Source organism: Equus caballus, chromosome 5, assembly GCF_041296265.1.
Source record: "Equus caballus isolate H_3958 breed thoroughbred chromosome 5, TB-T2T, whole genome shotgun sequence".
Lineage (NCBI taxonomy): Eukaryota > Metazoa > Chordata > Mammalia > Perissodactyla > Equidae > Equus > Equus caballus.
Genome location: NC_091688.1, coordinates 77,486,372 through 77,498,994, shown reverse-complemented (window position 1 = coordinate 77,498,994; position 12,623 = coordinate 77,486,372). Strand labels below are relative to the sequence as shown.

The window sequence follows — 12,623 nt, the reverse complement described above, 5'->3', positions numbered from 1 at the left end:
ACAAATATGTGAGGTCCAGCCGGGCAGCCCTCCAGCATCAACGAAGAAATTCTTAGAAGGAAAGTACTTAGTTTGGGACAGAATCAGCCTACTGATTCTGGTCCAAACCCAGGAAAAACAGGCAAGAAAAATAATAAAGACAATATAAATTACCTTCATTATACATTTTGAAGAGGCAAAATGATAGTAATCGTCAGCACCAAAAATATCCAAAATTATTTGCCTAGAAATTAGATAGCTCTGGTTATTTCCTAATTTATAAGACACAACCTCCAGAAGGGGTTCCACTGTAGTAATCATTTCAGAAAAAAGAACTCTGTTTTTTTAAAGAAGATTAGGAAGTATCAGAAAACGGGAAGTAGAGCCATGCCCTCCACCCTGCTATGAAACTTTGACATTTTACATGAGGCAAAATTTTGCATGATTTTAGAGCAAGCCATTATTTAAAGTTAATTTCAATTAACAATTTCATTGTAACTGAATCCATCTTGTATAAGAAAGCTGAGACATCCTTGATAATTTACCTTTCTCTCCTATGTTCCATCTATCAGCAAATCCTGTTGATTTCACCTCCTAAATTTTCCTTGCATCTTCCATCCCCTCCATCACCACCCTAGTCCAAACTGCCTTTGCAGTTCGGAAGAGGGGCTTGTGAAGAAGACTACTAACCTAGTCTCTTTTTTTTTTTTTTTTTGAGGCAGATTAGCCCTGAGCTAACATCTGCTGCCAGTCCTCCTCTTTTTGCTGAGGAAGACTGGCCCTAAGCTAACATCTGTGCCCATCTTCCTCTACTTTATATGTGGGATGCCTGCCACAGCATGGCTTGCCAAGCAGTGCCGTATCCGCACCCAGGATCCAAACCAGGAAACCCTGGGGCTGCCAAAGTGAAACATGCGCACTTACAAGTTGCACCACCAGGAGGCCCTAACCTAATCTTTTTCATTGGTTTACCTACAGCCCTCTAGCCCCTCTCTAATCTCTTCTCCACACAAAAGGCTCTTGTGACCCTGCCACTTCCCAGTATAAACCACTTCAATAGCTTCCCATTCTCCTAGACAAAACCGCTTAACTAACCAAACCCTGCAGCACCAGGTGCCTTGCCCACCGCTCCGCTTTCTCTCACTGCTCAGACCTCTTTCTATCGTGCTTGCTCCCTTTGCTCCAGCCTCTCTGGCCTCTTCCAATCCCTCAAGTCTTCCTCCCTCCACCGAGCTTTTGCATATGCTTTGCTCTGCACCTGGAAAGCTCTTCCCACCCTCCTTCTTCTGACCTCAGCTCTAGTGTCTACCTCTGAGAAGCGCCTTCTGACCTCCCAACCTCAGTTGCTTCCTATCACATCCCACTGAAACTGATTGTATGATTATTCTGGTGAATTTGTTTCCCCCGCTAGACTGTTAGATCCCTAAAGCCAGGAGCTTGCTTTTGTTCGGTTCATGGTTGTATTTCCATATGTGTTCAATACATACTTATTTAATCAATGAATGAGAATCATAGAATGCTAGAACTTGAAGTAGATGTGGCTTAAAGGTTACCTTACTCATAGAAAGATGAAATGTCACAATTTGACATTTGGAGTAAGAGTCTAAAGAGAAACTCCAGTTATTTGAAAACTGATTTTATATTGTTTTAGCTGGGTTGTCACAAGATTCTTTGAGTAACCTTTAAAACTGAGCTCTCAAAGCACCTTGTATAAACTCCAAAATTAATAGTGACAGCTGTGGGATGGGCCCGCATGAAGCTAAGAAGATTGTTTGCTTCAAGGAAGGAAGATTGAGTGACTAGGGACAAGGCCAGGGACTGCCTACCCTTTTGTACCTTTTCAATTGCAAACCATGTGAATGTATTACCTGTTCAAAAATAAATAAATGACACAAGAGAGTGCATACTGTGTGACTCTATTTATTTGAAATTCTAGATAAGGCAAAACTAATCTGTGGTGACAAAAATCATAACTAGTTGCCTCTGGCAGGGGATTGACTGGGAAGGTACACGAGAGAAATTTATAGGTGATAAAAATGGTCTATATTTTGATAGGGGTGTGAGTTACACAGGTGTATTCATTTCATCAAAAATGTATAGTGGGGCTGGCCCTGTGGCCGAGTGGTTAAGTTCACGAGCTCTGCTTCAGCGGCCCAGGATTTCGCCTGTTCGGATCCTGGGCGGGGACCTAGCACTGCTCATCAAGCCATGCTGAGGCCGTGTCCCACATGCCGCAACTAGAAGGACCCACAGCTAAAAATATACACCTATGTACTGGGGGGATTTGGGGAGAAGACGGAAAAATAAAATCTTAAAAAAAAATAGAGAGTTAACATTTCAATTAATGTAAATTTTACCTAAAAAATATAAAAATAAATTAAATTATTATAATTATTTTTTTTCTGAGGAAGATTAGCCCTGAGCTAACATCTGTGCCAATCTTCCTCCACTCTATATGTGTGTCATCACCACAGCACGGCTGATGAGTGGTGTAGGTCTGCGCCCAGGATCCAAACCCACAAACCCAGGCTGCCAAAGTGGAGCACCCTGAACTTAACCATTATGCCACAGGTCCAGCCCCTGAAATGTTTTAAAATAGTAACACACGGTTATTATTTTTAAAATAAGCTGACACATGGTTGAGCACTGGCTGTGCACAGGTATTGGCTAAGAGCTGTCCATACGTTATTTCTTGTAATCCTCATACCATCCTCATGAAGTAGGTATTATTATTATAACCCCCTTGGGTATGAGAAAACTGAGACTTAGTAGATACCAAGTAACGTGCCCATGTTCATACAGTTGGAAAATAGTGGAGCAAGGCTTTGAACCCAGTCAGTCCAATGCCAGAAGCGGTTAAACACTAGAGTCTATGGCACTTTTCTAAAATCGTAATTTTTTGGCTTATGCATATTGCTTAGCCACTAGACCAAGAGCTTCACAATGACTGAAATCAGATTTTGTCTTAGGCTTCTCAGTAGCCCCAGCACTTTGCATAGTAGCTGTGCAATGTGTTTTGAATGAGTGATAAAGAGTGATTTTATCAGTACAAGTTATATATATAAATATATATTTACACATATATGTATTTCATATTTAAATATATCATTTTATATGTTATAATCGAAATAACACTGCTGTGCTAAGTGCCTGAGATGTATTATCTCAAAGGAGATCACGGGCCTGCGGAGAGAGGCTTGTACCATCAACTCTGACCCTCCAGCACTATCCCGGCCTTACCCCTTTCCTTCATTCACCCTGAACACATCAGTTTATTTGATGAAAGAGCTTACACTTTAACTTTTCACTGAAATAGCTAAATCTAACCAGAGAAGTAGCTAATTGTAACCTCTCACAAGTGCTCGGGCACTTGCGTCAGTGAAATTCCACTGTGTGAATTTCACACCAACACCACCTCCGCTCCAGCTCTCACCACTCTGCTGCTCACACTCGGGAACCTCAAACTAGAGTGGAAGACAAAGGAAGCGTGGGCGCAGTGGGCAGTGACACCCTCCTTAGAGACAATTTAATTTGAGGTAAATTCATTAGCAATTCAAAGTGTTCTGTGTTCTAATGCTGCAGACCCTTAGCATTGATTTTGTCACTGTCTGGGAGAGGAACAAAAGGAAGATCTGAGTTTTATACCCTCTAAACCTCGCGAGGGTTAAACTCAGAACACTATGCTCTCAACTGCCAGGGGTGTTTTATAAATCAACCATGTGAGCCTCATTGCTCATAGAAACGAAAAGCTAAGGAGGCATTCCCTGAGAGGCAAAACTACCAGGGTACAGAAGAAGAACTCACCAGTGGAGCCAAACCCACTGGTGAACAACACCCTACTCTCACAATGAAACAGTGAAAGCCTATTTCACGAGGCTCATTTCCTTTCCACAACACGAATCCAAAAGGTGCTCAAGCACCAAAGCTGTGGCCTCTCCATTTATTGAGGTTATAAGAATGGCTTTAACCTCACCACTTCACCTCCACCACATTTCATTGTTTGCAAGACACACTATCTTAGGAAATAACATTGTTACGAGGGACACAATTTTTTTGGGGTGGGGGAAGAGTAGCCCTGAGTTAACATCTACCACCAATCCTCCTCTTTTTGCTGAGGAAGACTGGCCCTGAGCTAACATCTGTGCCCATCTTCCTCCACTTTATATGTGGGACGCCTGCCGTAGCACGGCTTGACAAGCAGTGCATAGGTCCGTGCCCAGGATCTGAACCGGTGAACCCAGGGCCACCAAAGCAGAATGTGTGAACTTAACCACTGTACCACCAGGCTGGCCCTGAGGCATGCAATTTTATTGCCATCTCTTGGCACTTGTGCACAGGTAGACACTAGATCTGCCATGGTCGTGGTAAAGAACCAGCTTTCTGACTCCAGAGTTTGGACATCATTTCCATATGCGATATTGGACATTCACACCATCAATCCAACAACGGCTTTTGAAACTGCACCACCAAAATGGGACATCACTAGGGTGGCGATTTCCACCACACCCACCAAGAGAAGTCCATTCTTTTCTTAACTTCTTAAAATATCTGTTTTAAAGCAAGATAAAATTTGGTACAACTAGAGTAGTAGTTCCACTTAAACTTTCCAGTTATCTGGGAACTAGTAACCTCTATATTAATGCAAATGACTAAATTATGTGTGCTTGCCAATAGTATGCTTACCCTCTTTAAGCCCCAATCTTCTCATCCATAAACTGGAGATAATAATAATATCTACCTAAGCATCGAAGTGACAAATTAAATAATATATGTAAGGCACATAATAAGCATTCAACAAACGGGAGCTACTGCAATTGCTTTTATCCAAAGGCACAAAGCACCAACGTGCAAAAATAAAAAGATAGATTAAAAAGAGACCCTGAATTAGAAAAGTCCTGGCTCTACCACCTGCTAATTGTCTGGCCTTTATCTTTGCAATCTTCAGTTTCTTCATCATGCAAATAAGGATAAGAGTCGCCAATGATAGATGTGTTGAGAGATGTGTTGTTTCGTGTGAAAACGGTCTAATAACAGTAAAGTCAAGTACAAACTTTAGCTAGTGTTAATTAGCATTCCGCCCCCACCTCCATCAAAAAAAGATGAGGAAACGATGTTGGGAAGGTGTTGCTTTACAGTAAAGTTAATTTAGCTTTCATTAGGAACTGCACTCCTAAACATCTCGGGGAAGCAACCCCTGCTGAAATCATCACTGAGAGGCCACGCCACCATCAACATTGGCACCAAATAGAATTAGTGAACGAATAGTACTGTGATAACCAGTCATTTTCCTCAGCTAATCTTTTCTCCACATGAGAAAATTGAAGCCCTTTCAGACACACCAGGTCTCCTCTGAGAATGTACATTCAAAAAAGATAACCAGCAGCCAATTACAGCAAGGAGAGAAACAGTGTTGAATTACAAAAAGCCCATTACTAAAATTACTAAAATACCGACTTCTTATGGGTGTGGAATTAAACATAACGCTTCATAAAATCTTGTTCATCACTTGAATGGCCACAATACAATGAGATAACATTCTTAAAATAAAACTGAAGAAATGTTAACAAGCTGTTTCTATTTTGAAGATTAAGCAAAGGATCCCAACTCAATAACAAAATATTTCCTGTTGCAGCAATTACGTTTCTGTAAGTTTTAATAAAAAATCCAACGTTGTTTTAGACATTTACCTGTTTCCCATTAGGGTTTCTAAAGGCAGCAGTCATTTTGGTGGTAACCATGATAAGCAGACAGGGAGTCTGGGGATTTGAATCGAATTTATAGCTGACTCATAGGGAGTGTTTACAAGGACATTGCCACTGGGATCCACCCATTAAACACCCTTTCAGTTCCATCCTATACATTCGTTAGTTGGTACCTTTAGGGGAAGGTGGGAATGTGGAGGACTAGGAATGCAGTAATAAGCTTTTTGGTCTCATGAATGCTAATTGTTTTAGTTTTTCTTGCACCTTTTCTTCCTTTCTCCCTCCCTCCCTCCCTCCCTTTCTTTCTTCCTTTTTTCTGCCTTCCTTCAATGACTCGATTTGTCTCAGAACAACACCTGGATATTAACTGTTATTGTGTTTAAGGCATTGGCTAAAAGCTTCTATAAATTAGGTCGTTTCACCTCTTGGAATTTGACACTAGACAAAATTATTAATTTGGTAGGACTTAACTTTTTGTTTACTTTTTTACTCTTTAGCTGAAGTTTTGGAATACTGCAGGCTATTGTGTTCTGTTAATGGATATCGCATTTGTGTTACTATTAACTGTGTGCTATTAATTGAGAGTTTACTATGAAATACAGAAGAAAGTGACACACCTTGTGAGAGATATCTAAATAGAGAAAAATCCACTTCCTCTGTTCTCTTGAAAGATACCTGATATAATATGTTAGTTTTAAATGATTGCCTCTCTAACAATGACAGCTTATTTTTTAGAGTACCTACTGTGAGCTGGGCCATGGAAGTACTTTTCATCTGTCATCTCACTTAATCTCTGCTATAACCCTATTGTTATCTTCATTTACAAGTGAACTCCAAGCAAATAACTAAGAATGCTTGATTTATTTACTCATTCATTCATTCACAAACATAGTAAGGGCATACAATCTTGTGAGGCACTTTCCTAAGAAGAAGGACAATAACTAACTAGTCAGGCTTCTGTCATGTGTAACCAAGAGTCCTGGCTAATACTGGGGTAGTCAGAGAAGTTTTCACAAAGTAAGTGGCATTTGAGGCAGATCTTAGTGAACAAGAATTCCATTCTTTCTGTTAGGGAATGAAGAGTATGTAGGCGTATTTAGTTGACGTTTATTGAGCTCACTTTCTTTGGAATCTCACCTCTTGGGCTATCTTCTGTATGTGCATATCATTGTATATGCTGTATCATTGGGCTTTTGCTAGTTTATGCTGCCGTAACAAAAGCCCCAAAATCTTGGCAGCTTACACCAACAAAGATTTATTTTTCACTTACACTTCTTTCCATGGCAGGTTGAGACCGTGGCTCTGCTCCACACCGACTCATTGCATGTTTTAGATAGTGACATATAATTCTCGGAGAATTGTTGAGGATGGCTTCATTATGTTCACTCATTCATTCAACAAATATTTATTCCACACCTGTTTCATGCTAGGCAAGATCTGATTTCCTAGAGCATATGTTGAAAATGAGAGATTAAACACATACAAAATAATAATAACAATAATTACTGTATTCACAAATAAAAGCTATAAAAGATTTAATTACTTCATTTAAATTAAACCAATACAAAATTTATTAGAACTAAAAATCTATTCAATTTGTAAATTTACCTTTCTTGTTTGTTGTTGCACGGAAAGCCCTGATAGTGGCTTCCCCACCTGACATTATCAATTCTGTATTAATGGGGGGGAGGGTGGAAAAGAATATTTTATCTTTGTTTGTAATTCAGTGTAAGTTCTGGGACAATATGCAGTTTACTAGTCCTGGATACTAACATGCACTCATTTCAGCATTTAAGATTTTCATCTCTTGATGTGAACCTGAAACTATAAAGTAGAATTATATTATCTCCATCATATCAGCCTTTGAAGGGGCTTAACTTCCCTTTAAGTATGATCCAGAAAGTTTTCTCAATAATTAAGTATACATAAGTGTAATTAAGTATAAAATAAGTGTATGTAAGTGTAAGTATAAAATTCTTAATATAACATATTATACTCAACATAATTACATTTATTATAACTATAATGTAACTATCTCTTCTAGATTTTTATCTTAGATCTTCCCAAATCCACTCGACAAGAAAAACTCCTAATCTATCCAAAGCTGAATACATTGTACTAAAACAGAAGAGTATCAAAGAAAATATCTCAACAGCAGCTAGAGAGAAATGAATGGCAATTAGATGGACAGCAGGTTTAAGAGCAAAAAAGTAAGTTACAAGAGAGTGAAATAAGGTTGTTAAAAATGCTCAGACGAAATAATAGTTAATGTAGAATTATGCACCCATTCGAGAACGGTGAAATGAAGATCTTTTGAGATAAATAAGAACTGAGAGTCTTTATCACGAGAGACCTGTTCTGAAGGCATTTCTAAAGGGAATGCTTTGGGGCAGTGCATCTCAGACTTTAATTGTATACACATCACGCAGGAGTTTTATTAAAATGCACATACTGATTCAGTGGATCTAGAGAGGGACCCTAAGAGTCTGCATTTCTCATAATTGCCCAGGTAATGCTAATGCTGCTGGTCTCAGACCGGAGGAGGAAAAGAGAGAAGAAAAATAATCCTAGCTGGAAGATGGGAGATGAACAAAGCGTGATGAGCAAAGATATAGGTAAGCATGCAGTTAAGTCTAAACAAACATCTGTATAACAATAAATATGGCTAATTTGGAGGATTAAGAAAAGGATTAAACTGAAAATAATAGCATTTAGTTTGGGAAGGCAATGACCGGAGTTAAAGAGTTCAAAGATCCTTACGTTGTTTGGGAGGAAATATATTAACTTTGGATTTTTTTACTTTTATATGTTTATTTTTTTGTGAGGAAGATTGCCCCTGAGCTAATATGTGTTACCAATCTTCCTCTTTTTGCTTGAGGAAGATTGTTGCTGAGCTAACATCTGTGCCAATCTTTCTCTGTTTTCTGTGGGATGCCACCACAGTGTGGCTTGATGAGTGGTGCTAGGTCCATGCCAGAGATCCGAACACATGAACCCCAGGCCACTGAAAGGGAGCGCGTAAGCTTAACCACTATGCCACCAGACCAGCCCCTGGACATTGTTAAGAATGCTTCAAGGGGCTGGCCTGGGGGCACAGTGGTTAAGTTGGCAGTTCCACTTCTCGGTGGCCTGGGGTTTGCGGGTTTGTATCCCAGGTGCTGACATGGCACCGCTTGGCAAAAGCCATGCTGTGGTAGGCGTCCCATGTATAAAATAGAGGAAGACAGGCATGTATGTTAGCTCAGGGCCAGTCTTCCTCAGCAAAAAGAATAAGATTGGCAGCAGTTAGCTCAGGGCTAATCTTCCTCAAAAAAAAAAAAAGGATGCTTCAAGGGTCACCACTAAAAGAACGGAAATAGAAGATGCAGTTTCCAAGCTAGTAAAGGGGAAAAAATGGAATATGACAACATACGAGATAACAACAATTTTTTAAAAGCAATGTAAAAACAAAAGACAATAAGGAAAAAAAGCATAGGAAAACAGAAAAAAGAAAAAATAGAAAGTGGAAACAAGATGAAATGGTAGGGGCTGGCCCAGTGGTGCAGCGGTTAAGTTCACATGTTTGCTTCGGTGACCCGGGGTTCTCTGGTTTGGATCCTGGGTGTGAACATGGCACCACTTGACACGCCATGCTGTGGTAGGTGTCTCACGTATAAAGTAGAGGAAGATGGGCACAGATGTTACCTCAGGGCCAGTCTTCCTCAGCAAAAAGAGGAGGATTGGCAACAGTTAGCTCAGGGCTAGTCTTCCTCAAAACAAAGCAAAAAAAAAAAGAAGAAGAAGAAATGTTAGTAATTTAATAAATGTAAATAGGTCGAACTAGCCTGTTAAAAACAGATTGGATTAGGGCAAGCTCAGTGGCCGAATGGTTAAGTTCCCACGCTCCACTTTGGTGGCCCGGGGTTTCTCTGGTTTGGATCCTGGGCACGGACATGGCACTGCTCATCAGGCCATGCTGAGGCAGCGTCCCACGTAGCACAACCAGAGGCACTCACAACTAGAATATACAACTATGTACTAGGGGGCTTCGGGGAGAAGAAGGAAAAAAAAGATTGGCAACAGATGTTAGCTCAGGTGCCAATCTTTAAAAAAAAAAAAAATTAGATTATTCATAAAACAGAGATTATAGGATCTTCCTCTGTCATTACTACAATAATTTAGTGACATATGGGAAGTACTTTCCACTCAATAAATGTTACCTACCTCCCCTCACTTTGCCCCCTAAGCCCTTTCCACAAGATCTTCCAGATGTTATCATGTGCCACAATCTCTGCATCCCCCACGTCTTCCCAACACATTAATCCAGGTTTACATTACATTAGACTTTTTAATTTAATTTAATTTTTTTGGTAAGGAAGATTCACCCTGAGCTAACATCCATTGCCAATCGTCCTCTTTTTTTTTTTTTTTTTGCTTGAGGAAGACTATCCCTGAGCTAACATCTGTGCCAATCTTCCTCTATTTTGTATGTTGGATGCCTCCACAGCATGGCTGATGAGTGGAGCAGGTCCACGCCCCAAATCCAAACCCGGGAACCCTGGCCTCCGAAGCAGAGTGCATGGAACTTTAATAATTCGGCCAAGGGCCGGCTGCACATTAGACTTTTTAACATTTATTTTCCACTATTGATACATGAGAAACTTCAGCTCAAAAAGCAAAAATACATGAAGTACTACTAAATTTAAGAAAATAGATTGGATTAAAAAAATAGTAATAAAATCCAAGTATAAACTATTTGCAAGACATATATCTAAAACACAAGAATATGGAAAAGTTTAAAGTAAAACAATAGAAAAAAGACATCATCAACGTTAATATTCTGGCTGTGATATACTATAGTTTTGCAAAATGCTATCTTTGGGAGGAACTGGGCAAAGTGTACGAGAGATTTCTCTTTATTATTTCTTACAACTGCATTTGAATGAACAATTATCCCAATAAAATTTCAACTAGAAAAAGTAGAAAAATCAGGCAAATATCAACTAAAAGATAACTGTGGTAAAAGTCTCAAATTTTACTGTGTTCAGAATCACCTGGAGACTTTGTTAAAATACAGGTTGCTCCTACCCCAGAGTTTCTGGTTCAGTAGGTCAAGGGTGGTAGGTATATTTCTAGCAGGTTCCCAGGCAGTATTGATGTTGCTAGTTGGTAGATAATGCTTTGAGTAATCCTGGTATGATGTAACAAATTCTAAGTACCGTCACTCATTTTGGCAATCTTGTTTAAATATCTCTCCAATTTTTTTCTGAAGGAGTAAGAGGAAGTGGAGTATATTCAAGCAAATTCTGACAGCAAATCATTTCACCTGTAAATATTAAGAGAAAATTTAAACAAAGTAATTAACAACCTTGATTCATTACATAAAGATAGAAACCTATATCCAATAATTTGAGAATACTCATTCGTCTCAAGCACACATGGAAGGTTTATAAAAATTGGCATAAAACACTTCTAAAAATTGGCCGGTTTTCAGACCACAAAGCATGTCTCAACAAGTTTCAAACAATTGATATTTTATGGACTATTTTCTCTGACCAAAATGCAATTGTTAGAAGTTAATAAGAAAAATTTTATCTATTTATCTTTCTATCTTAAAGATAAAAAGATAGGGAAGTCAGGTTTAATTCCCAGAGTTCTCAATATTTGAAAATAAACTTCTAAATAACTTATGTTTTCCTGCAATAACTCCGCACCATGGAAGTGTATGGGCAGCTAGCCGTCTATACCGTATAGGTGTAACGAATTGCAGAGTAAATTGTACTTATTGCTTGGGTTACAGTGAAAAAAAGCATGAAAGCTATTGGCCTAGTAAAACTCTTACACATGTATATCAGGAGGTAAGTTCAAGAAAGTTCATAGAGTATTGTTAGTGATAGAAAAAACTGAAAACAAACCAAATATCCGTTGACAGTTGAATGTATATGGTATATTAACTCAATGAGATATTACCTAATGGTGAAAATGAGTGAACTACAGCTCCACACAACAACGTGGATGAACCCTAGAAACATAATATTGAGTTGCGGAAGCAACTTTCAGAAAGTGTCATAAGATGTGATACTATTTTTAGGAAGTTCTAAAAAGAACTAAGTAATACATTGTTTAAGAAAATATGCATACCCAACAAAACTATTAAATAGATGTGAAAATGGTAACAACATTCAGGTTAGTGTTTTTCCCTCTAGGGAGAGAGGCTGGGGAATAAGACAGGAAGGGAGTGGTCCAGGTACATGCAAAAGCATTGATAATGTTTAGTGACCAGGTAAAGGTCTGGGTTCAAGGCCTTCTGTTTTATCATTGTTTCATTACATACAGATATGCTTTTTCTGAGAGAATATTACATACTAAAAAAAAATTAAGAAAAGAAAACTCTGATTTAGTAAACAAGAAGTAAAACTATAAAAATTCCAATTTTAGGGAATAAAAATACTCAGTGACTTTTCATTCTACTTCAGAGAAAATCCCAGAGCATAAGGACTCAAGGACTGGGATCCTCCAGCGTTTGGACTTGCCCATTGTTCTTCTCCAGGAGAATGTCTCTAACTCTCAGTCACTCAGAGCCTGAGAAATATGCATAGGTCCCATCCTGGACAATGCAAGCAAGTTAGCACAGTTTTTGCTGACCAAGACCTCTTCTCTCCCACTCCTAAAGAATTTCTTCACGTCTGCTTGCCTCTCATCATTTCCAAAGTGTTCTGGTGCTTAGGGTGGGAAAAGAGTGGTTTAAACTTTACTGGCTAAGTCTCTCTGCATCCCTCCAGCCATACATCCTTCTTTTTATTTTATTTTTTATCTGATTACAGAAATGTTACACATTAATTGTATAAAATGTGATTACAGAAAAGCACAGAGATTAAGATCACTTGTAATCTCATCACCAAATGATAATCACCATTGATTTTTTGGCCTATTTCCTTTCTGTCTCATTTCTAAGTATATGAA

General features: G+C 38.9%; 1 protein-coding gene across 6 annotated transcripts in view; it reads right to left on the bottom strand.

Moving 5' to 3' along the window:
* Positions 1–5,753, bottom strand: part of EVI5 (ecotropic viral integration site 5) — a 223,019-nt gene extending 217,266 nt beyond the window's left edge. For all 6 annotated transcript variants that reach the window (XM_070268726.1, XM_023641642.2, XM_070268727.1 and 3 more), the window contains exon 1: positions 5,667–5,753. In XM_070268726.1, the coding sequence (XP_070124827.1) occupies positions 5,667–5,717 (51 nt within the window). In that variant the 5' untranslated portion in view covers positions 5,718–5,753. The remainder of the gene's footprint in view (positions 1–5,666) is intronic.
* Between the last annotated feature and the right edge of the window lie 6,870 nt (positions 5,754–12,623).